The sequence below is a fragment of the Plasmodium brasilianum genome, chromosome 14 (genome assembly GCF_023973825.1).
Source record: "Plasmodium brasilianum strain Bolivian I chromosome 14, whole genome shotgun sequence".
NCBI lineage: Eukaryota > Apicomplexa > Aconoidasida > Haemosporida > Plasmodiidae > Plasmodium > Plasmodium brasilianum.
Window position 1 is genome coordinate 2,464,587 of NC_090127.1, and position 26,973 is coordinate 2,491,559.

General features: G+C 29.7%; 6 protein-coding genes across 6 annotated transcripts; 1 reads left to right on the top strand and 5 right to left on the bottom strand.

Moving 5' to 3' along the window:
- Positions 1 to 943: 943 nt before the first annotated feature.
- MKS88_005732 (helicase) lies at positions 944 to 7,027 on the top strand (the record flags this gene model as incomplete). The annotated part of the gene is made up of 1 exon (XM_067219021.1): positions 944 to 7,027. One exon carries the CDS (start codon positions 944 to 946, stop codon positions 7,025 to 7,027), a length of 6,084 nt encoding a protein of 2,027 aa, XP_067070938.1.
- A 477-nt stretch (positions 7,028 to 7,504) lies between these two features.
- MKS88_005733 (DNA polymerase epsilon subunit B) lies at positions 7,505 to 9,513 on the bottom strand (the record flags this gene model as incomplete). Its single annotated transcript, XM_067219022.1, has 3 exons — positions 7,505 to 8,417; positions 8,547 to 8,857; positions 9,034 to 9,513. 3 exons carry the CDS (start codon positions 9,511 to 9,513, stop codon positions 7,505 to 7,507), a joined length of 1,704 nt encoding a protein of 567 aa, XP_067070939.1.
- A 1,526-nt stretch (positions 9,514 to 11,039) lies between these two features.
- Positions 11,040 to 13,931, bottom strand: MKS88_005734 (microgamete surface protein MiGS; the record flags this gene model as incomplete). The annotated part of the gene is made up of 7 exons (XM_067219023.1): positions 11,040 to 11,092; positions 11,333 to 11,420; positions 11,576 to 11,679; positions 11,924 to 12,030; positions 12,139 to 12,186; positions 12,367 to 12,535; positions 12,656 to 13,931. The coding sequence occupies 7 exons, from the start codon at positions 13,929 to 13,931 to the stop codon at positions 11,040 to 11,042; spliced, it is 1,845 nt and encodes a 614-aa protein (XP_067070940.1).
- Positions 13,932 to 14,973: 1,042 nt separating this feature from the next.
- MKS88_005735 (uncharacterized protein) lies at positions 14,974 to 16,080 on the bottom strand (the record flags this gene model as incomplete). Its single annotated transcript, XM_067219024.1, has 1 exon — positions 14,974 to 16,080. The coding sequence occupies one exon, from the start codon at positions 16,078 to 16,080 to the stop codon at positions 14,974 to 14,976; it is 1,107 nt and encodes a 368-aa protein (XP_067070941.1).
- Positions 16,081 to 17,092: 1,012 nt separating this feature from the next.
- Positions 17,093 to 20,134, bottom strand: MKS88_005736 (protein TOC75; the record flags this gene model as incomplete). Its single annotated transcript, XM_067219026.1, has 1 exon — positions 17,093 to 20,134. One exon carries the CDS (start codon positions 20,132 to 20,134, stop codon positions 17,093 to 17,095), a length of 3,042 nt encoding a protein of 1,013 aa, XP_067070942.1.
- A 2,463-nt stretch (positions 20,135 to 22,597) lies between these two features.
- On the bottom strand, positions 22,598 to 26,695 carry MKS88_005737 (upregulated in late gametocytes ULG8; the record flags this gene model as incomplete). Its single annotated transcript, XM_067219027.1, has 2 exons — positions 22,598 to 26,106; positions 26,470 to 26,695. 2 exons carry the CDS (start codon positions 26,693 to 26,695, stop codon positions 22,598 to 22,600), a joined length of 3,735 nt encoding a protein of 1,244 aa, XP_067070943.1.
- Between the last annotated feature and the right edge of the window lie 278 nt (positions 26,696 to 26,973).

Below are 26,973 nucleotides of genomic sequence, written 5' to 3' on the forward strand. Positions count from 1 at the left end.
TTTTATTGTTATATCATTGTTGTTATTATGTCATAGTTGTTTTATTATTTTATTTTTTTTTTTTTTTGTATGCTTTAATCTACATTTGTAAAACACGATCTCCATAAAAACTTGTACTCGTATGTTCATCTATTCAAATTAAAATAAAAAAAAAAAAAAAAATCTTGGCGAATTTTGTTTGCAGTTGAAAATAGATCGTAAAAATATACTAGTGACAAAATGTGTTATACGAGTTAACACAAAAGGAAAAAAAATATATTTCATATTCTTTAATTCTTGTCCACGAAATTTGGCAAAAGTGGGGAGGGGGGAAAAAAGAAAGGAAAACATAATGAAGTAAAGCAAAATTTTTTTTTTTTTTTCTTTTTTTAAATATTGATAAGCACTTAAGTACGCAGTTTAATTTACCCGAATGTGTTACTCATTTGGAGAGAAGCACTTTACTTTTTCTTCTCGTGTTTTCATTTGATCATCCTCTTTTGCTACCTCTTTTGTTTCCACTTATAATTTCACCTTTGCTTCCTCTTTTTTGTGTCACCGAAGAGAAGCGAAAGAATTCGAAAAAATGAAAAGGAGCATTAAGGAGTTCGGCGTGTTTAACAGTTCTCAGCTTATTTCTCATCTCACGTATCTACTCATTTCTTATCCTTCTCATCTCACGTATCTACTCATTTCTTATCCTTCTCATCTCACGTAGCTACTTATTTCTTATCCTTCCCAACTCACGTAGTTACTCACTTCTTATCCTTCCCAACTCACGTAGCTACTTATTTCTTATCCTTCCCAACTCACGTAGTTACTCACTTCTTATCCTTCCCAACTCACGTAGTTACTCACTTCTTATCCTTCTCATCTCACATAGCTACTTATTTCTTATCCCACTTCTTAACCTACCTCTCATATCACATTCCTGAGGAATGCTACAATCCCCCCAGTCGTGCGAATGAGTTCAGGTGTAGTCAAAAGAACATACGAGTGCTTATATACGCATCAAAAAATTCAAAAGAGTAAAAAATGGCAAGACGGATTTTGTGAAATAATAACTAGCCATGGCTCGACAAAAATAAATCTATTAAACCTAAATAGAGTATGCATAGAAAGTTCACTTGGGAGTATAATAAACTTTCAAAATATTGAAGAAGAAATTGAGTTAAACTATCACTTAGTTCGTTTTGTTGACATAAGTACATACACTGAAAATGAAATAAAAAACGAATCAACGAAAAAAAGAGCAAACGAGTTACTTCTAGAGGAAAAGGGAAATATAAGCATACAGAAGAAAAAAAAAAAAAAAGAAAAAAAAGAAATTTGCTATTCCAGTTCATATGATGTAGAGGATCAAAAGGGAATAGAAGGAGAACCTTCTAGTGAAAAAGAAGAGGAACTACCAAATGGTAAAAATTGGTTATGCCGTAATAAGACGCTAGACAGGTATGCACGTATAAATAGAAAATTCGAAGTACCAAGAGAAGTAAGTTCATGTGGGGATGGAAATCAAGTGAAAAGAAGGCGAACAGTGGAGGAGTGGAAAAACACTGATGAAGAGGACGGTGAAAGTGTAAATGGGAAAACGAAAAAAGGAAGAGATAAGAAGATTGAGGGGGTAGAAGAAAAGCAGGTATCAAGGGAAGGGACAAAACTAATCAATATTACATACACCAAAACATATTTTTTTAATAAAAAGAAAAACGTAAAGTGGTTTGATGGGTATATAATAGAGAAACAAAATATATTAGAATTATATAATTATTCTAAGGAAAAATTATTTACAGAGAAAAAAAAAAATGTGATAAATGAAGAATATATTCCATTTGGAAAGTACATCGTCTATAATGATTTTTTATGTAAATCGGACAAAGAGGATGATACGTATGAGCAATTGGAATATTCCTTTTCAAGGAATAATAATAGCATTAACAATAACATATTATGTAAGAACTTGCACGATATCTCAAACAGAGTGATTAACAGAATCAGAGAGCCCAATGATATATACAATGCTCCAGATATGAAAAAGAAAAAGTACACAGAAAGAAATACTATAAATGTAGATACAAACGTAGACATAAACAATAACATGCACAGGTATCAAAGCTCGAGTAATACTTCCAATAAATCTTATCATGATGATACAAAAAATTACTATAATAACCATACGTGTGCAGAGTATGGCCAAATGCATTCTTTAAGTAAATGGGGAAATGATAGCCACTCTACTTTAGAAGATCTCTACAATGAACCACATGATAAAGGAAAAAAAGAAAAAAAAAGAGGATATTTAAGGCGGAATAATACACATACACATACATATATTACACATAAAGATCAAGACGAATTCCCGCTATATCATAATAACGAAGATAGGATTAATGAAATGTTCCTCTGTAGTGAAAACAGCCAAAATAATGACAAATATGAAGAAATTATTAACATAGGGAAAATGGCCAGCAAAAATAATTTTTCAAGCTTGAATATTTTTAATAATCCTTTGTGCAAGCACATGAGCTCTGGCTTGGGGAAGGACCACCAAGTTTTTGAAGCAGACGAAGCGGAAGAAGTAGATGTATCAAATGGAGTAGAGTTATCGAATGAAGTGGATGTATCGAATGAAGTGGATGTATCGGATAGAGTGGACGTATCGTATAGAGTGGACGTATCGGATAGAGTGGATGTATCGGATAGAGTGGATGTATCGGATAGAGTGGATGTATCGGATAGAGTGGATGTATCGGATAGAGTGGACGTATCGGATAGAGTGGACGTATCGGATGGGATGGACGAATCAAATGGAGTTAAGAAGTCGGATGGAGGCCCCCCTCGATCATGGCGGAACATATTAGACAGCAATGATAGCATTGTCAACAGCGTCAATATTAGCGGCTTGGAAGATGGGGACCTCCGAAGCGTAACGACTAAAAAACGAAATGGTATCAGTTTCGTAAATAAATCAATGGAAAAAGCGTACTACAACAACGAAGAAAACATTCTTAGTAGCATCGTATGTAAGGAACACACTCAAACAATTATAAAAAAAGAAACAAGCAAAAATGAAGAACTACTGACTTGGGAAGATGCCTCTTCATTGAAAGAAAAGAAAAAGGGCTCCTTTCACTATTTGAACATATACGAAATAAAAAATATGAATACATTTATTTTTGAGAACGCTAACTTTTACGCTAAGGATATGGAAGATGTTAATAAAAGTAACTTGTTCTTACCTATATATATAACCATTTTAACAAACAAAATGTGTATAAAAAATAAATTAAATGAATTAAAATATTTTAAAATTCCAAATTTTTTCCTGAACAAGTCAGAATATATTTACTATTTTATGAATGGTATTCTTTTTCAAATTTATTATGATGTAATAAATAAACTGTTGTGTCTTCATAGTTATTTGGTGTCTTTTCTAAGTGGATTGACTGGTAGGAAAAACGATTCGAAGTATGTAAAGGGTAATCAAGAGGAGAATGAAGTCATTAACAATTTAAGGAAAAAAGAGGATTATCAAGTTGATGAAGGAATAAGAAGAGCAGTAAACAGCAGTATATGTGCTGATAATAATAGTGGACATAATTCCTTATCATTTTTGAGGGAGGAAAAAAGGAGAAAATATAAATATGCAGATGATGATTATGTGTTGTTATTTCAAGGAGTGAAGGTAGTTTGCACTGTGTCTGATAAGGGGAACAGGGTTAGCGGTATGGTTAGTACCATGGTTCGTAGCAGGATTGGCGGAAGGGTCGGGAGTACAAGTTATGGTAGCCATAACGACTGCAGTTTGGGGTGCAAATTCTTCCTGAACGTAACAACAAATAGCTGTTTTGTAATAGAAAAGAATGGAAGTAGGTTTATGCAAGAGGGGAGTAAATATGTCCATATGCATCATGTAATTATTTTGAGTAGAGACAATAATTATTTCGATAATAACAATTTGTTGATATTTATTACCAAGTGGAGTTCTTTTAAAAATAATTATTTAGAAATATATCCTTTAAATTTTCAAACGTATACATACATGAACGAACTATTTGATAAGGAGAAAATTAGGACAACGAAAAAGTGTATTTATTTTTTAAGGAGATACAAAAAAGTAATATTTCCATCCTGTTTGTTTTTTATTACGTTATATGAATATATGGAACATATGAAGTTTCTCTTTTATCTTTATAAAAGTGTACATGATGTGAGTCTCTACAATTTTATTTGGACCAAGTTAGGAATAATAAATTGCACTGAGTATTGCTCTGACCAATGTACTTTGTTACAATATGTCAGTGGGAGCTACAAAAGAGAGTTAACACAAAAACTCAGCAGTGATAAGAAGTTAAACAGGAAGCAGAAGCAAATCATTAGGAGTGTTCTTAACTGGTTTGTGTGTACGGACAGAGAGAAAGATCCAATTGGGGGGAAGCAAATTGAGAATGACCCAAATGAGATTTACCAAGGCCAGTGTAACCAAAGTGAGAAAGAGAAGGAAAATACACATGTACATAATCAAAGTTTCCCTGTTAGTACCATCCAAATGAATATGGTTCAACAGGACAGAAGTAACACCTTACTGGTTAATGGAATTTTTGGGTCAGGAAAAAGTACGCTCATCTGCCATATCATTTGTTACTTAGATAAGTTATTGACCTGTGAGGAGAAGCTAGCCAAAAGAAACAAAAATGGAATAAGTGTAAGTGATGGAGGGGATAAGAATGACCCCAGTAGAGATGACCACGAGCACAGGGACGGCAAAAGAATCAACAGAAGCAGCAGCAGCAGTAGTAGTAGTAGCTCAAGCGGAGGCAGTGACGAAGTAACAAGAGATGACAATAAAAAAAAGAGTAAAAATAAGATTAAAAATAATGATATGTATAATGATGAATATAATGATAAATATAATCTTAAATGTAGTAATAAATATAATAATAAATGTAATAATAAATGCAATAATAAATGTAATAATAAATGCAATAATAAATGTAATAATAAATGCAATAATAAATGTAATAATAAATGCAATAATAAATGTAATAATAAATGTAATAATAAATGTAATAATAAATGTAATAATAAATGTAATAATAAATGTAATAATAAATGTAATAATAAATGTAATAATAAACATATTAATAAACATAAGAATCGGGAGAAGACAAAAATTTTACTCATGTGCAACACCAATTTTGGAGTGGACAATATTCTGCTAAAATTAAAACTCGATTTTGAATTTTATGACTTTGCAAGGATAGGAAATATATATGAAGTAAATTTTTTTTTAATTACAAATTTTATTAGCATAAATTCGAAGGACGATAAGAATGCAGAACAGATGAAGAGATATTTAGAAAGTATGACGAACAAGAAAGGGGGAAATGGCAGTACAGAAGGTACAGATATAGAATCCACGTTTTTGAAAAAGAGAATTACAACGATTAACAATCATAAGGATAATAATTACAACAATTTTAGAGGAAAAAAGGAAGAGGAATCTGTACCGGTGTCCCTATCAGGGAAGAAAAAGATTAACGGAAACAGAATCGACCATAATAACAGCAGTGAGAGCAGAAATAGTTGTTACGATAATGGTAAGACGAGCAAAAGGAGTGCAAAGGAATTGCATAAAATAAAAAATGTAGACACACTGATAAGCGTGTTGAAGAGAAAAAGAGAATTCGTTTTTAGAAATAAATACAAAAACAAAAGAGTTATAGCTGGAACATGCAAAAGTTTACACATCTTTGAAAAATTAAATTCTATTAAGAACAGTATTAATTATTTAATTGTTGATGAGTGCACACAAATTGATGAACTAACTCTTTTAAAATTTCTTATAAAATATTCAATAGATAAATTTATTCTAATTGGTGATATTAAACAGTTGAGTTTCGTTTTGAAAAGTAGGAGTGACTTGACGCGTAGCATGTTTGCTAGACTTATTGAAAACGAGCTCTTTATTAAGTATTATATCATGCAGGGTAAGGAGGAAAGAGTGAAGAACATGCAGCGTGGTGAGATAAGGAGCCATGGGTATAGTGGAAGTGGCGATCATCGTTATGATGATGACTCTTACCCTGACGACCAGCTAGACCTAGACGACATAAAAAGAGAAATAATAAATCTAAATCAAGTAGAATATTCAATCTTAAGAAGTAACATATATAAACATATGTTTGATTTACATGAGGAAAAAAGGGATAATACATTTCAACATGTACAAGTCAGGCGAAAGGGTAAAAATAAGGGTACCGACATACAACCTTTACCTTTTATTAATAAACTAATTATTATGAACAAGCAATATAGATGTCATCCTACAATAAGTAATATATGTAGTTACTTATTTTACAATAATTATATAGTAAATGCAAAATGTACAAAGAATATTAAATTATATTATAATAAATACGATTCACATGTAAATTTAATATTGATAAGAAGACAGACAAACAGAGAAATACAGTATAACAACTATTCTTCATTTATTAATATTTTAGAAGCCAATATAATCTTAAATATATGTGAGAGTATGATAAATAACAATGTGACACCTAATGATATTGGCATAATTTCATTTTTTAAAAATCAGGCTAACTATATTAAAAATAAAATGAAAGAATCCAAAAATTATGACCATCTAAAAAGAATAAAAGTAAGTACAGTTGATTCTTTTCAAGGAATTGAGAAGGAAATAATTTTATTTTCTTGTGTGCTGAGCTCCTTTTCACGTGATAATTACAGTGTAAGGGAAATAGAAAACAAAAATAATACATGTGTGGCGGAAAAAAGGGTTATCTGCTCAGAGAAAGGTAGTACTACCAGTATTACTAATTCATCGGAGTATGTTAACAAAGAAATATTTTTTGCATATGACAATAACTCCTTCGAATCGTTCTATGAAAATAAGAACAGGATAAACGTTGCACTGAGTAGAGCTAAAAGCCAGCTAATAATCATTGCTCACAATAATTTTGTCGAAAAGAGTCATGTGTGGAGTTACATCAAGGAGAAGGCGCGCGTTTACTACTACGATTAGAGTAGTGTGGTGGGGTTGGAAAGCCCGCGAATGGCTTAGCGCACATATGTGTGTACATTTGCACGCCCGCCTGCGGTGGTTGGAGGTCCCGTTCAAAAAATAAAATAAAAATAAAATAAAAATAAAATAAAAAGTAATATAATAAAAAATAAAATAAAAAGTAATATAATAAAAAATAAAATAAAACGCAATATAATAATAAAATAAAATAAATCGCAATAATAAAATAAAATAAATCGCAATAATAAAATAAAATAAATCGCAATAATAAAATAAAATAAATCGCAATAATAAAATAAAATAAATCGCAATAAAATAATAAAACAAAATAAAGTAAAACGAAATAAAACAATGAAATAACAATAACAGTAATAACAGCAATAGTAATAATAACAGCATCTGCGCTTTTGTGTTTTTCGAGGCATGCCCCACATGCGCGACGATCAACAACAAAGGTGCATGTATATTTGCCGTGCTTCATATTGGAACGACGTACCTCTTTGCTTCGTGCTGCAGAACATTGTACACGGTGAACGCTTTTTTCCGCGTAAAGGACAAGTCCGAGTTCGAAATGATGGCATCATTAGTATTATCCGAGGCATACGAAATGAAGCTGTTGCATGTGTTATCAGATATACAAATAAAATTTGGTAACGGGTATAAAAAGAGAAAAGAGGAATATCTCTTTAATATTCTGTTATCATGCGTAATAGGGAATATATGACTCTGCCCAATAATCGTAGATACTAATATATTTTGTAAATTCTTTTTCTCATCTTGAGTTGCATTAATTGAAGAGCTCCAAATTAAATCGTTCAAAATATCATGTCTAAAGAAAATCATTTTTTTATTGAAATGTCTAATACGACATGGGTTCGTAGCAAAGATAATTTTTTTTTTTGTTTTAGATGAAAAAAAAGAGTTCACATTTTCTTCAAATTTTTTAATATAATAAGGGAGAATTGGTAATTTGGGAATACTATTTTTACATGCACATGGATCATTTTTCCCAGGTATAAATACTAAATAACAGTTTTGTAATATTAATTTAAATTTGGATATTAATAAAACAGATAACTTTTCAAATCCTTTTACATATATATTATTAAAGCTTTTGTTATAGTCAAATTTTAAGCTTATAAAATCACCCATAAATATAAATCCGATGGGTAAATCGTTATCAGGGTATGTATTTACATAAAGAGAAAACATTTTTTCCAGTATTTCGAATGTATACGGATTGTCTAAATACACGTCATGCATCACTACCCAGTTTTGTTTTTTATCGTTGCTTTTCACAATTATTTCGTACTCTTTTATTTCCTTTTTCTCCTTTTCGTTTTCGAACCCGTAGAACAGGTCTTCCTCGAGTTTCTCGTCCTCGTAGTTTCTGCGAATGGGCGGCAAAAACAAGCACATATGGGTGAAAGTGGAAAACACGTATGGGTGAAAGTGGGAAACATGTATGGGTGAAAGTGGGAAGTACGCACTTCCATTTGCTCATGTACTATGGTGTAACCTGGGGGGGTGCATAATTTCCGTAGCATAAAAGGTTTTGTTAAGCAATTTCATGCGCCCCTGAACTAGAATAATATGTCCGATGCAGTATATTCCATGATTAATAACACAGTTATTGTTAATAAACAATTTCACTTCATTTCTGATACCTTGTATTACTAACTCTCCATCTCTATTCAAGCCAAGTATTCCTATGATATGTTGATGACCGGTATTTGTTAATTTAACTGCATCAACAGACGTTATAATTGTTTTATCTTTTATATGTATTTCGTTAACTGCATCAGACCAGAACAGAACAGATGGATGTCCCTTAGTTTTTTTTGTTAAGAGATGATATTTCAATTCATAAAATTCAACATCCGTATTTGCATTAATATATTCATTATAATTTTCAACAGAATCGACTTTTTTTTTTTTAAAAATTTCATCTTTTTTTCATCATAATAAAAATGACATAAGTCTAAAAATGTGTTATATACTTTTACCCCATCATTATATTTTTCTTTATATAACTTTATCGCTTCTTCGTAAATATTTTCTTTGTATTTTAATATTATATCTTCCAAATCTTTTATAGTCAAATTATAATCTTCCTCATAATTCTCTTTATATTCCTTTACTATATAATACATTAAATCTGAATCAAACTTCGTTATATCTACAACTCTCTTTTCATTTTTGTTTTCTCCTTCTATTACTTTTTCTTCTTCTATATAACTATGTTCATATATAAAATTTAGACAATTTAAATCAACATTAACATTATGGTCAAATAAATATGAATATAGAGAAAGGTGACCTATAGACCCATTAAATGCTAAAAACACTTCATCTATTAGACTAGTCCCTTCATTTTTTATTTTTATTATATGCTCTTCAATATTGGTTATGTACAAATTTATGTTTTTTATATCATACTTTTTACTTATATTGCTTATTAGTTTCTCTTTCGTTAATTCGTCCATCCTTTCTTACCAGTTCGTGTACCCACGCCCGTGCATGCATACATACATACGTGTGAGTACGTGTGTGCAAATGTATATATATACGTATGTATATATACGGTATAGGTACGTGTATGTATATATGTGGGTGTAAGGGTATGAGTATACGTATGTATATTTTTCTTTTTTTTTTTTATTTTCAGATCCTCGTCTGCGAACGTTCACATTGTTTCATTCAAAATCAATCGAAATTTCCTCTTCTTTTTTCTTTAATTTGAAAAATTTTCATTTCTTCTCAGGAGCTAAAGATGCAGAACTGTGTGTATATGTATGTGTGCGAGTGTGTATATGTATGTGCGCTCGCATATATATTTTTACATGCGTAGTTAAAATTAGTAAGTTGGTATATACCTGGTAGATCAAATTTAAGTGCTTACATATGATTGGATGAGAACGTAATACGTTTTGTTTTCCCTTAAGTCTCATGTAAATATCCTAGCAGCTTGGTTAGTTCCTGTATAACGGGCATTTCATTGATTATTTAATAGATTATTTAATTGATTATTTAATAGATTATTTAATTGATTATTTAATAGATTATTTAATTGATTATTTTATTGATTGTTTAATTGATTATTTTATTGATTATTTAATTGATTATTTTATTGATTATTTAATTGATTATTTTATTGATTATTTTATTTTATTTTTTTTTTCAAAAAGATACCAAAAAGTTTTACATGGTATGTTCTTATGTCACTATGTTCGTATTATCACATCCTTGCCGATATTTTTTTTTTTTTTTTTTTTTTTTTTTTTTTTTTTTTTTTTTATTCACGCAGTAGTTCTCTTCCTGCACGCTCTTTCTCTATATACCTCAAAATAATCAAAATAATCAAAATAATCAAAATAATCAAAATAATCAAAATAATCAAAATAATCAAAATAATCAAAATAAACAAAATATTCAAAATAATCAAAATACTCAAAATACTCAAAAAAGAATAAAGTAATATAAAACACATAAAAATGACGTAATTTCACGGCATAATTCTTTTTGACGATCGGTATAAAAAGCAGTAACACAAATTTCTGGGTGTTATTGATTGGTCATTACTACCTCATTTAGTTATTGTACAATTTGTTAAAAAATTGAGAAATGATAAAAAAATGAGCCTTAATAAAACAATCGCACACGCATAGGAAAAAAAAAAAAAATAATAATAATTATGGTAAAGGTGAAAAGGATGTAATACATACCATAGACATGCTTGTTTTCCTTTTCTTTTTCCATTCTCTTTTTCCTTATTCAAATGTTTCATTCATTTAATATATGAATTTTCGCTTTTTGTTGGTTTTAATTAAAAAAATGAAAAGTACAGATTCATGGGAGAAAGCCATATACGCACCTCAATTTTGGGATAACACAAAACTTGTGAAACAAAAATAGAAAAAAGTAGGAAGTTGTACGTAGCAAGTTGGAAGTATTTTTTTTTTTTTTTTTTTGTTTTGTTTTCTCTTTTTTTTTGGGGGGGAAGTCTAAGTTTTCAAAATGAAAAGAAGATAAAATGCAGTGAAGCAGGTGAAACATAATTATTTACTGCAAAAAAAAAAAAAAAAAAAAAAAAAGGCGGAATTCGCAAAAAAAAAGAATGCATATTTTATGGAAGGATGTGTAGGTCTTTTTTTTTTAATTTTACTTAAGGAACATAAGCATTTACATGATCGTCAATATATACATATAAACAAGCTCATATATAGCGTTTAATAGAGTAGGCAAATGATGAATGAGCTTTTATTTTTTATTCTCTTTCAGTATATCATAAAAAATAAAAAATACTTCCAACGATAGATGTTACAAAGGTAACCGCTGAAAATGCAATAATTGCAGTTTTATTCTTCTCAAAAAATCCTGCCTCTCCCGATCCCTTCAAAGAGGAAAAGAAGGTACCACCACACGCGCACGCGAATATATATATTTGAGCAAGTAAGTGTTCGTAAATATGTTTGTAAATGTGTACATGAACGAGTGCACTAGCTCATGTACATATATTTTGCTTTGATTTGTTCTTTTTTGCTTTACCTCATATTCGACTTGATCGGGATATTCTATTCCTGGGAGTGATATGTCCATTCCAGAAATATCTTTTTCATCTATGTTTAAGCTGCATTCAGATGGTCCTACACCTAAAAGTGTAGAGGGACATATACGATCGCCATTTTGAATCGTCCATTACTGCATATTTTTGCGTATAAGCGCAGATGTTTTCTCACAAGTACGTGCATGCATACATATACATATACATACATAGACATGCACATACACATACACGGATATGCACATACACATACACGGACATGAACATACATATATAGACATGCACATACATATATAGACATGCACATGTGCAGGCCTGCAAGAATGTATAACCTAATTTCCCATTTTCATTGTCAAATATTAAGTATTTGTTCAGAAAAAAGGGGATGCCCAGTTTTACTACGCCGGAGGAATTTATCAACACCCTGTACTTTCCTTCCCTGAGAAAGAAGCAGTTACACATACATGGATACATGTATGCACACACACACATGTATACATATTTTTTCATTCGTTTTGGAATAAATATTCCTAGAAAGAGAGCTAACCCTTCGTCTATTATGTAATCTTTTGGATGAACTACTACCTTTCCTTCACTGTAAGGGAAAAAAAAAAAAAAAATTAAAATATATGAACGTGAAGGGTATGATGAGGTGTTATCAGATGAATGCACACGTCCTTAAATACATCTGTTCATGTATAATAGGGGCATATGAGTATAGATAAATATACTCGTACACATACGTGCGTTTCAGAAGTGTGAAAATTAGGCCTACTTAAAAATTAGCTCGATGGTAGGAAATTTGCTTATGTCCTTGCTTTTAATCTCCATTACCCCATTCTCGATCAACTTAGTGCAGTCGCTGTCCGTTTTGGGGCAATTGTTAAATATGAAAGTTTTTAGCTTAGTCGTAATATCAACTGGGAGTGATAAAAAGTAGTTGTCTGCAAAAGGGTACATAATAGGCTCCTGTGTGTAAGAATTTCTCACACAAAATATGCATTACACATGTATATAAAAGCATGCATTTGTGTATGTGCTTGCACACGCAGTGTCTCACGTACAGGAATCTACAAGGGCATCAGCTCCAATTTCATATGTATCATTTTTTGACCATGATTTTGCCCTTATTTCTTTTAAAAACAAGTTGTACGAACTTTTTTTTGCATCCGAGTATTTTATCCAAACTATCTGATAATTCTCAGCAGCTGCATCCACATCCATTTGTAATGCTTCATCAGCAATAAACTCTTTGCTTTGGACTTGTAATAACGATACTTCTAATTGCTTTTTTAATAAGCTTTTTTCATATCCACCAAATGTTGCTATTCCACCTTTTTCAATAAAACATAATGCAAAGATATTTTTTTTAGAAGTGGACTTTAAAATGTACGTGTCTAAAATAGATGGGAATTTATTTTTTTTGGGGTCAACAATTTCCCTTTTATCATCCGCTAATCCGATAAATCCTGATATCACTTCATTAAATTTTAAATCATTCCCTTCTGATATACATCCGAAATATTCATAATTGCCTTTAACAATATCACCTAAGTAGAAACTGTCTTTAAAATAAAATCCTTTCACTTGATCACTGCCAATTGTAGTATTAAATGAGCATACAGATACATCTCTATCATTTAATCTATTATTCATATTTAAAAAATTCGTATTATTTACGTAATCGCAAAATCGTTTCTTACAACTTCTTTTCTTTATATTATAATCATGCAAATTTTGAAAAAAATTTTTTAAGGGTGTACATGTACTTTCTGTATTTATAGCTAAACAATACTTACTTTTACATTCAATATATTTTAAATCTTTTGATTTTTCTATATCATATTTTAAGTTCTTCAGTTCATAATCTTCTCGAACATTGTAAGAACAATACAGTGCTGTTATAAGACTAGACGTGACGATACCTAGATCTACCTTCGTTTGTTTGAACCCAATAAGAAAGGGTATACTCCATCTTAAATTGTTTTCATTTAATTTTAAACTATAAAAAGTTTTCTCTTCTTTATTATTAAGATGCAGAAATGATTTTGCTACTTCCCCTTTTTTGTTCTCCCTTTTTTGGCTATGCTTCAAATCATTTTCATTCCCATCAGGTTCACTATTTTGTGTGTGCTTGCCAAGCATAGCAGTAGTATCCCTTTTTTTTTTTTCATCATGTTGTAGGAAAGATGAGTACCTACTGTAACTTATCTTATCATTACAATTCTTGCAATAGGACTTTTTTATTTTATCATTCAAATAAGATGCATAAGAATATCCTATAAATATGTTTAATAAGAGGGAAAAAAAAGTAAAGGCGTGCAGGTACTTCTTTGCCATTTTTTCTACAACTTATGTATACTTTTTAAATATTAAATCATGTTTCAAAAAAATGAACTCAAGTGTGCAAAGTAGAACTACAGTAAAAATATATAATAATTGTTATTAAACATATATCATCTATTATTTATTGAGAAAAAAAATATATGAAAAACAAACACAATATAGGTTCTTATTAATTTGTTTATGCTTGAGTGGACGGTATTCACTTTTAATTTCAAAAGAAAAAAAAAAAAAAAAAAAAATGATGAGGCTCTCCACATATTAACTTCTCACATATTATTATTTTTTTTTTTTTTTTGAAAAGAAAAATGCACATAGCTTTTTTACATATCAAGAGAGGGAATGAAAATGCGCGGAAGACAATGCTCGCGCTGTTCAGAATGAGTAAAAAAGACAAGACGGAGAAGGTTAGCAAGAAAGAAATTATAAAAAAGGGCAAAAGAGAAAAAGAGTGTGCGCCTTGTTATTTTATGTAGCGTGCAACTGCTTCATTTTGCTTTATCCATTTATATATGTATTTGTCCATTTATCTATTGAGTACTATCTATCTATCTATCTATCTATCTATCTATCTATCTATCAATTTTTGTGCTTATTTAATTTTGTTTCCCTACTTTTCCCCCGTCTATAACAGTACATTTATGCAAACAAAGAGAACGATTTTTTTTGCTGCTCTTGTTCAATTAAAAAGGAAAAAATAGCATCCATTCGAATAACTACATTTCAAGTTTTTTGTTTTCCCCTCTTCTTGAAGCTGAAAATTTGTTCTCTTTCCTTTTTTAAGAAGCTAATTTCTTTTTTTCTCTGCTGTTATTAACGTCAAAACGTAAATGATAGAAGCACTTTGGTTCGTACATGTAAACTCACACATACAAAAAACAAAAAAAAAAGGTAATATGTATATATACATACATAATATATATATATATATAATATATATATATATATATATATATATATATATATATTATGTGCATATGCCTATATGCCCATTCGCTTGATTTCCCTTATGAGAAAGCACCTCAATTCGCCTTTTCCCCTACCCCCTGGAGGAGTCATAATAATTGCGCACCTTATATTTTCCTCCAAAACTATGATCATTTTGTTTTCTAGATTTATTGTATTTATTCTTTAATGATACATTTGCATTAATTACATCTTTCATAATGATCTTTTTGGAAAATTCTGTAGGCATACCACCTCTTTCCACAATATTGTCCATTATTTTAATTTTTTTTACTGGCGATTTTAAATTATTATGAGAGCTTTTATAAAATTTAATTTGATCATACTGAAATGATAAGATATCATATATTGTTATGGGGTAATATTTTGTATTTTTTATTTCTATAATTTTTTTAATTATTCCTTTTATCTCTTTTGAATGAAAATTAATTAGAGGAGACATGAACATAGTTTGTATTGTAAGGTAATTATTTAAAAAAATATAATAAAATCTTAATTCATAAGCATTATTATATTTTTCTATTAAACTTTTTAGTATCTTTTCTGTATCTTTATTTATGTTCTCTTTAATTATTATATCATCATTTTTGAAATTTTCTTTTGTAATATTTAGTATTTCTTTCACATTATTTTCATTCATGTAATCCGTAATATTACTCCTCTTTTTATGGGTACTTAAACTTTCTATTTCAACTAGTTGATTTTCTATTTTCCTCCAGTTTCCGTTTATTTCATAATTGTACGTTTTGTGTATTACTCTCTGTATTTTGCCCTTGTCATTATTCCTTCTACCACTACCAATTGTACCATCATTACCACTGCTACTCGCATTCACAGTGCCCTCCTGGAATAATAAACATAGCAGGTCCGAAAGTATCTCGTGCAAAAAGTCTATCCTCTTTTCACTTTCATTGGTATACGTTTTATCCTTTATAATGTAATTCCTCCTTTTACAGAAATCAGTAAAAATTGCATTAAAATTTTGTTTCTCTTCTATTAAAAACGAATCTTTGTCTATCTCTTTTATATCTGCACTAACCTTTTTCAATATATCGAAATAGTAATAATCGTCCAAATATAGTAACACATCATATTTCAAAATATTCTTTCTATTTCTCGAAAAAATGCTGCAATATATGGTCGTCAGTAATTCGTGTATAATATCAATGGAGGTTATCATTTTCCTTCCTCTAAAACGTTCGTGGGTGTGTATATATATATATATATATATGTATGTATGTACGCATGTATGTGCATGCATGTACAAGAACATGTACCCCATGCAGGCACATTCCACATATATGTTATTATATTTATGCCCTTTACAAAAACAGAAAAATGGCAAAATTATGAACGTATTGCATTAAATATTTTCAGCGTTTTGGAAAAATTTCCTTTCCCTTTGATTTGCTTCATATAGTCATTTCAAACACTTGCTCAGGTATATTTACGATGTTATGCAAAATAAAAAAAATTGCCCGTTCATGTTCAAAGTAGCTCTATGTTAATACTACTTGGGATGGTCAGTTTTGTTCAGTACCTCCTTAAAAGAGAATAAAACATGAAAGAAATATACAGCGATATGTCAGTTATTTTTAAAAAGAACAGGTTTACAAAGGAACGCGGAGGGATGTTAATTCTTCTAGAACGTTTATATGCACAAATTCGGCAATATATGCATACGCACATAATACATGCATATATTTATGTACATATATATATTTATATATACATTAATTTTTACATTTATTCTCATGACGCATGTACATATCTCACTTTACATGATCAAAATAAATTTTATTAATTTTACTACGTTAATCATATTTTCATCTTTAGATGACTTAATATACGGTTAAAAAATGGTGTGTAAATTTCTGATATATATAAAAAAAAAAATTTCATCTTTTTTACAACTTTTTTAAAACATGACTACTAATAAGGAGCTTGTGAATAGCTTAACATAGGCTTTTAAAAAATATTGTTTAAAAAAAGTTGGGACAAACATCGGCATAATTATGCGTAAAGAAAAAAAAAAAAAAAAAAAAAAAAAAATATATATATATATATATATGTACGTATTGCATATTCGTGTAACTATGCATACGAATATAAATCCATGTGTGCGTAAGTAGGCGTGTAACTAGCCAGGCGTATAATGTATGCAGCACGCTCGCGCCCGGTTGGCTATCCCCTCACAGCAAGTACTTGAATTTTGAGCTGTCCTGGTTTAACTGCAAAATGAGGGTAGGTACCATTTTTTCAGTGTTTAGTTTAAAATTTAAAAAAACGTTCACATTCGACAAAAGAACACCTACGCCATATGAAGAACTGAGATTTTTTTTTTTATTTTTTAAGTAATTTAATTTAAGGAAATTGTAAGTAGTAGCCTTCCTGTTTTGCTCGCTTAAGAAAGAGACAGAAGAAGAAGCATTGGGATCGTTTGGAGTATCATCAAATAAATTATAATTAAAAAACAGGTACAATTTTATGTTGAGTAAATTTAAAAAATAATTGTGAAATAATATAGGAAATATTAATTTGTAATTCAACGCAACTTTCATTTTATTTAAATATTCTTTCTGTGCATCATTTAAATTAATATTGTTTATATCATAAGTGGAGCTAGTAGTTGACAGTGAGCTGTTGTTGCTGTACACTTTTATACGTTGAATATCTTCGCTGAAATTTGTGAAATTGTTGTGTGTGTTTTTTCTGTTTATATTAAGCACTTCCATAATGTTATAGTAGTAATATCTTTTTTTTTCTTTTTTTTTTTGTTCACTCTTATCATAATAATACCTGTGCTTATAATTCCATAAATTTTTCTTAAATGACAATTCAAAATTTAATAAAAGATGAACATCATGCAATGCTAATTTACACAAATATACGGGGGCAAGGTAGGCGGAACCCTCTCCACTATATAATTTGTTTGTACATTTTTTGTTCACCCCTTCTTCATTTGAATTTTGTTTGCTCAACATATTTTTTAGCTTAATAAAAAATGTGGATATATTAATTTTATAATTTTTATTAAAATAAAAGGAATAATTCAAATACAAATTGTTTATTTTATTTAATGTGCAATATCTTCCCTTATTAACATTTTTAAAAAAGGATAATAATTCTGAACGAAAAATTTCATTATTCCTATGTTCATTGGGAGTAGTTGGGCCCTCGCTAATTTTTCTTGACAACATATTGTCATATTCTTTTACACAAAACCTTTTATCCGTGTTAAAATAAACAACCAAGTCTATCTTATTTTTTATATTATAAAACGTTTTCGAAAAGTTCGATTTTTCAAAAAAATTTGTGGAAAAGGCATTTAAAGAACTAGACAACTTCAACTTAGATCCATAGATATTATATAACTTGTTAAATAATACATAATTCTTTTCTTTTTTGAAAAAATTTATATATTTTAAAATAAAAAATTTTTTTATCTTATCGTTGATTATACCTTTTCCGTTGTTATTATTCGAGTGTTTTTCCTCTTCTGATTTTAAAAAATATAAAAATTTGTGAAACATTTTTTTTTTAAATTTCATTTTTAACTCAAATATTGTGTCATGTACTTTTTTAATAAAAAAAATGAAAATTTTATTTTTATTTAAATAATTGTAAATATCTTTTTCCTTCAAAGGATAATTCAAATTAAAAGGGAGAGAAGAAGCCTCTTCTGTTGTTTCAGAAATATCATGTTGCAAATTTTCTGCTAAGCTGTTATTTTCACCTGAACAGTTAATAATATTCATAAAATGGTTTAATGAAGAATTACTTACCTCTTTTTTGTAGACTTTATTTATGTTAAATCCGCAGATAGAGTATGCTGGATAATTGTTTTTTAATTTTTCCATTTCGACTATGTCATTTATGAAAACAAAATCGTAATTATGTTTATTATTTTTATAATTCATATTTTGAAAAAATTTTATTCTGAATTTGTCAGCATAGTTAATACTATGAAGATAGGCAAAGGTCAAATTAATGCAGAACTCTAAAAAAGAAGTGAAACTTTTAGATATACTTGGGATAAAAATCATTTTTTTATTTTCAACTAGGTCTATTTCTAATATATTTTTATTACTCACTTTGTCAAAGAATAATTTAACATGTACATAACTAAACAAATTGGATTTTATTAACAGATCATACATTTTTTCATCCCACATAAATATGCACTTTTCTTTTATGTTCATTTTTTTTTCGAAAAATTGTTTCAGTTTATTGTTTGATTTGCCGTCCTTTCTTTTTAAGCCATAATTAAGAACGTCGTTGTTTATGACGCTCTTTCGTTCTAACAGGACTTTATTGTCCCTCTGTTCAGAATTTTGTTGACAATTTTGGCTAGCATTTTGGTCAGAATTTTGGTATAATTTTTGATCAGAAGTTTTGTTCATATTTTTTCCAGCACTTCTGTCTCTATTTAGACTATTATTTTTGTAGTAATTTCCCTGGCTATTTTGATGACCCACTATCTTCTCCCCCTTACCACTTTTATTGCTATTTTTGTTGTCGATCTTATTTCCACTTTTTTGCACTTCCTTTTTAGTGGAGCCTGGAGATGAGCGCTGCAAATTTTGTTTTTCCCCCTTTTCTTTGTCCACCTGATACACATTAATTTTAATGCAATTTTCATCTAGTATCAACTCGTTTACATATATAACTAGCATATTTTTGTTCTTAACCTTTTTAACTTCATATTTTAAAACGTTAGAGAAGAGATGATTTGTTGTAGTATAATAATCATTAATAATTTTTATTATTGTATTAATATCTCTATATCTTATAATATTTATATTATTCTTTTTCAGCAAGTCAGCAAATGCGTCTTCATTAATTAATGTACTATTATTTATTATAGCTTCATTAATTATTTCATTATTATCTTTTAAAGTGAAATTATTAAAAACGTTGTTTATAGAGAGTTTACTCCATCCTTCAATAGAACTCTCATTACTTCTATTATTACGTCTATTGCTTAAGTTGAAGTATTTATAAAAATAATTTTTTGTAAAATTTTTCCACATCTCTTTCAATTTATTTTTTTTACTTTTAAGAAACAAAATTTTTTTCGCGTTTATCTTTTTATGTTTATGTATTAGTAGTCCTTTATCATAGTAGGTTCTATTAAATTTGTTTAGGGTACCACTGTATTCTTTCTTTTTTGTGCCGTTGCATCCTGCTCTTAATAAGAAACTTGTAAGTACGAGTAAGTACGTGCACAGCATTAAAGCATTTTTCATATTTTTCTCTGTATATATGGCAAACAGGATACAAAAGGGCATACATACGCAAATACATTCGTATGGATACATATATGTATATATGTATATATATGTATATAGAAATGTACGTCTATATATACACACACACACACACACGTATGCGCATAACACAGAACTAAATGTTGTAGCAAATATATCGAATTACAATAAAGGCACTTATGATCACATTACGTTACACCACTGCGCACGTTCCGCCAATATTCATTACATTCTCTTGGTTTACTTTAGCTAGTTGTTTTCCATCCTGTTCTTTCTCTTCCTCTACGCTACTTCTATTTTTTTTTATATTATTTTATTGCACTTGGCCTTATTTTACTATATTTTACTTTATTTATTTTTTCCCCCATAAACTCTCGCTGCCCCTCTATTATTCCGCTTTTTCATTTCTTAAATTAAAAATTGTATGGAAAAAAAGAATGTTCTTTTAACGTTTTTTAAAGTACACAGAATCTCAAAATTATGAACAAAGAAAGGCCTTTAATTTTAAGTTTACTCAAATGGAAATCTAATTATAGAGAAGATTCTTTTCTTTTTTTTTTTTTTATCTTAAATATCTAAAATGTGCTTTCCCATAATGTTAAATTAAGGGCTCCCTTTTATTTCTTCAATTTTACTTGTTCATAATTTTAAGGAGTATTATTATATTACTCCACTTAATTCCTTTTTTTTTTTTTTGGAAATTATGATTTCAATGAAAATATTAAAAAAAAAAATTTACTACTTTTACACAGATAAATAAAATAAAAACGGGACAAAATGTATACCTGAGATGATAAGTTCAAAGGGGGAAAAAAGCTAAGAAAAATATTGCAAAAAAGTTGCATGAGACCTGAAAAACGGGCGAAAAAAGAAGAGCTTGTTTGGTTATATAAATCTGTTTATCCAAAAAAAAAAAAAAAAAATAAAATAAAATAAAATAAAATAAAATAAAATAAAATAAAATAAAATAAAATAAAATAAAATAAAATAAAATAAAGCAAATCGTCTAAATTTCAAAAAACAAAGGATCAATAAAATGGTGCATTTCTATTTAAGAATTGTACCAAACCAATATTTTTTAGAAAATATTACAGTCCATAATATTCTCTTTTATTTAGTTGTATTAGCTTCTTTGTCAAAAGTTTTGTTTCGCTGTGGCATACACAAAAAGAGAGACGAATAATACAGTCAATATATATTTAAAAAAAAAAAAAAAAAAGCCCTTAATCTTATTGTTGCTTATTATTTATGGAGATATTACAATAGTTCATATATATAAAGCACACTCAATTATGTACAAGCCTTCATAAGAATTATTTCTTTGTTTTAATGGTGCTGCTTTTATGTATAATATTGTTAGGGAAAATAAAATAAAGATATGTACGATCGCCATAAGTATTGTGTATTCGCTTATGTTTCTTTATTTAAATGTGCATATTCATATATGCATATGTATGTATGCGTGTGTATATATATTGACATTTTACAACTACATAATTCTAAGCATATATTCCGAGGCTCTGCAAAATTTTTCTCATTGGTGAGATACCACATTTTGGCACTTTGAAAAACGCGAGGAGACACATTAAACTATTGTATATTATTTTATTGTTTTATTTTATTTATTTATTGTTCTATATATATATATATATATATATATATATATATATATATATGTTATGTATATTTTGTTTTGATTACTGATAGAATTGCACAAATCGCTTCGAAAAGGAACACCTTCATATGGATAAAATTTCGAGCAAAAGGTAAAAAATATTTCTTATTATTAAAAAACAAAATAGAAAAAAAAAAAAAAAAAAAAAAAAAAAAAGAGTAAACACAAAATACAAAATAAACCGTCCAAATAATTAGATAAGCATGCACATATTCACACATTTCTGTGCAAGGCTGTTACAAAAATTTCATTAAAAATGCAGTTCCAAAAAAATTGACAGAAAAATAAAAACGATCATTTTATAAGACTGCTTAGCAACACCTTATCTCTAAGGTAAAACATTTTTATTGCGTAAAAAACTTGCCGGCATAAATGAGTATACATATATTTATGTATACAAGTATTTATGTATACATGTATTTATGTATACAAGTATTTATGTATACATGTATTTATGTATACATGCATATAGGCGTGTATGAAAAAAGCCTTCTCCCCCTCTTCAGCTCCTACATGTAAATATACATATATATATATATATATATATATATATATATATGCATGTATATATGTGAGTATATATGTGGGTACCCCTTTTCAGCGTCCGAGGTTAGGGACCCAGTTAAAAAGAAAAAAAAATTGTATGCATATGTGCAGATGCATATGTTGGCTCTACACAACACATATTTGCAGAGAATGGTTATATTTTTACCGATCCACTGATATATTGTGTTCACTTTTTTTTTTTTTTTTTAAAAAAATGGAGTTTGGTACTTGGAATATTGGGACGAATAAAATGTATCATAAAATCTAATCGTTTTGAGTTTCTCAAAATTAATATCATGATAGAAATTTTCCTTTTGCCAATTTTCTGAATGATGCAAAGTAGCTCCACATGGCCACTTAGCACTACATCGATAAGAGAAATCTTGTTTTTGTGAAAAGGTAAAGTCAGCTAAGTTGTAGTATTCTTCGCTGCAAGCCCCTTTGTACGTCTTAGGTGGTTTGCAAAAGTAGCTACTGTTCATTTTTTCATCATCATGGTAATCATTATATTTATTATCGTCCCTATGATCTTTATATTTATTATCTTCACTCTGATCATACTTATCGTCATTATGGCCATATTTATTATTATCACTATGATCTTTATATTTATTGTCTTCGCTCTGATCATACTTATCGTCATTATGGCCATATTTCTTATCATCACTATGACCTCTATATTTCTTATCATCACTATGACCTCTATATTTCTTATCATCACTATGACCTCTATATTTCTTATCATCACTATGACCTCTATATTTCTTATCATCACTATGACCTCTATATTTCTTATCATCACTATGACCTCTATAGTTCTTATCATCACTATGACCTCTATAGTTCTTATCTTCACTTTGGTCATCATATATCTTGTCATCACCTTGGTCATTATGTTTGCTACCTTCGTTATATTTGTTATCTGCATTATATTTACTTTTGCTTTTCTTTTCCGCTGCTTTGAGTCTCGTCCAGCCGTCCGGGCAAGGACTAGTCCAGTCTTGCTGACAAGAGTTTTTGCATGGCCAAGGGGCAAAACATTTATTAGAAAAGAGATATTTATCAAATGTGTTAAACGTGAATATCTCGAGGGAATTTTTACATCCTTTGGGGGGTTTATAATAATAAGGAGCAATGCATTTATTATCTTTTAAGAGCCAATTATAAGGACAAGATTGATAAAAATTTTCTTCACATATGTTTAAGCAAGGCCAAATAACTTTACATTTTTTTTCTATTTCTTTTTTTAATATAATACTATTATATACTTCAATAACATGACAGATATTTCTCTGTCTAAGGTTACTCTTTTGGTCGTAGTCCTTCCAATTTTCATTAGCACATACATATATATGATCCTTATAATATTTGTCTGTACGTTCATTGATAAGTTTATACCCTAAAGGGCATGGATGTGCATAATTCTTTTGGCAAACAGAAAAACAAGGCCAATCAGCTTTACATAGAAAACTCCATTTCCTTTTAAAATTTGCACTTGCATATTTAAAATTTACTACATTGCCACATAATTCTTTTAAGTAAAGAGGATAATCTTCGGGAGCTTCACAAATTCCATCATTCATTTCTTTCCAGCCTAGGGGACAATTTATTCTAATATAATCTCTTTCACATTCTATACAAGGAAATTGAACATTGCAATCTTTTTCAATCTTTTTTCTTTTCTCTATATCTGCTGTAACAAAGGACATATCATGGGCTACATCATACATATTTTTTACCACCTCCCCTAAGTTCAATATTGATCCGCATTTCCTTACTCTTCCTGCATAACTTTTTGATGCCAAGCATTGTTTATCGTTTATCCTGGTCCATCCAACGGGGCATTCCATGTAGTTCTTCTCGAAACACACTCCTGAGTAAGCCAAATTGGCGTTCTCTACCTTGTAGTTGTTGTACCAGTTTTTCACATCGTTCCGGTTGTTAGCGGCTTCTACCGTGTTATCATCTGTATCCACATCGGTAGCCTTATCTATATTCTCGTCCGTATCCTCATATGTATCCTCCTTTGTATCCTTCTTTGTAGACCCCTTGGATCCCTCCTCTTCACTGGGTACGCCTTTGTGATTCCCTTCATGGTCATGCTTGCTCCTTTTCGAAGATGAATGGATTTGTTTTTGGCCTTTTTCTGCTGCTAAATTGACAAACGTGCGCAGTTCGCTGCTTGCTATGCTTCCTCCATTTTCTGTACTTCCTCTGCTACCTCTATTTGCTATACCTCTTCCTCTGTTGATATTGTGCTTGTCATCTGTGATTTCCCCCGAACGAATCATTTGAAGAAAGGAAAAAGGGCTATACTTGGAATACCTGGCTCTAAGATCTTTTATGGTGGCATCAATAGTTGCTCTGAGGCTTTCATCATTCGAAGATTCTTTTAAAAGCAACAGATCAGTAATTTTTCCATCGGTTAATATAAACTGTTCATCATTCCAATCAGCAATATCGTTCATGTGGATAGTATTATTTGTATATTTCATCTTACTGTTACTAGGTAAATACACTGTTTCATCATCAGCATTGAGTATAAGTCCTTCATACACAGAACCACTATAACCTATAGGGCCATTATTAACTGAGGGTTGAGTTGCATTGGAATTAGATATATATGTGCTGTTCTTAATGCCATATATTTTATTTGTTTTATTTGTGTACATGGTAGTTTCTCTTCTTACATTGTTCAGGTTATTATACATATTGTCATTGATAAATACAGTATTACAAGATGATGCCCAAGCAGCTTTCATATCATTATTGTAATTTTTAAAGGAAAAGATATTTTCACACGGACCTTGGTATTCAATGGGTGATATACATATATTGTTTTTCTCATCGAGTAAGTTCCAATTGTAAGGACAAGGTAAATTAAAATTTTGAAGTTTTTGATCTAATAATGGCCAATGGATATCACACTTTTGGGAAAATTCATATTTCTCCTCTTTGCTAAAATTTTCAAATGATATTATTTTTTCACAAGGACCTACATATGAAGAGGGTGCACTACATGTAATGTTATCTACATGTGTTATATTCCAACCAATTGGACATAAAGAACTCAAGTCAACTTCTTTCTTTTCATGAATTGGCCATTCGATATTACATTTTTTTATTAAAGACAATTTTTCATTATCTTTTAAGTTATGTAAATACATTATACTCTTACAAGGACCTATATAAGATGTTGGTGCTATACAACTTTTATTATTAGGATGTATTTTCCAATCAATTGGACATACCACTTTTAAATTATACGTTTTTTCATAACATGGCCAATTGACATCACATTTTTCTGCCCATATTTTCTTTTCACTTTCGGAAAATTTAGAAAACATCTTTTCTTTTATACATTTTCCTTTATAATTTTTCGGTGCTTTACAAATATTTTTATTTATTAATATCCAATTCTCTGGACATTCTTCTGAGTAATTTTGTGTACATTTATTTATACAAGGCCAGGATATACTACATTTTATAGAAAAAACATATTTATTTATGGCAGTATAGTTTTTAAAAGATACCTTCTTATCACATCCTCCTGTATAATTAATGGGACTTAAACAACTTTCTCCATCCCCAAAATTTGACCATCCCTCTGGACATAATTCAGCATAATTTATTTCACAAACTTCTTCGTTCGGGTTTGGCAGATTTAGGTTATCTGCCGCCTTTGCAAGTTGGACTGCCACCTTTTCCCTAAGCACTGAAAGGAGGGGGAGGAAAATGCGTTAAGAAGGTGGGTGCTTATGTGTGTGCGTATGCGTGTATGTGTATGTATTATACGTGTGTGCGATTGAAGTGCAACACAGATATGGTAGGAAAGGAGGGAAAGGGGAATGTAGAGTAATGCAAGCGCCCATGCGATCACATTACGGCATGAGTTTACACACACATACATACGTATATGCATACATATATACACATATAGATACATACGAATTCCTGCATATGCGCATGTTCACATGGGTACACATGTCGTCAACACAGCAGCATAAGACGAAGCCTTAACCCCACTTTCTATGCTTCTCTTATGCAACCAAGATGTGGTTTGTTTATCTTAATGCACCTAATTCAGGGACCCTCTTCAACCTTAGAGAAAACGCATTTATTAATTCCTCACTGAAGGATGATATATCGTCATATTGGATATTATCATTACTTACATTTAAAAAATTTGAGGCTTTATTTTTTCCCTTATTCAAAGCGTACGTAAAAAAAAAAGAAGAATCGTTCAAACAGTTGAAGCAAATAGTTAGGGAAGATAAAAAGAGGTATATGAATTTAGAGGGCATTACGAAAAAGGGGGGTTTAGTTAAAAGGGGGCATTAAATAAATGAAAGAGCGCACAATAGGCAAAGGATGAAAAGAGAATGACGTGATCAATGTGACAAAAGAACAGACGTATGCAATGGTATTTAACAACAACAGAAAAATTAAAATAAAAAAGGACATATAAATGGAGATAAAAAAGGACATAAATATGTACATAAAAAAGGACATAAATAGACATAAAAAAGGACAAAAATATGTACATAAAAAGGGACATATAAATGGAGATAAAAAATAACAT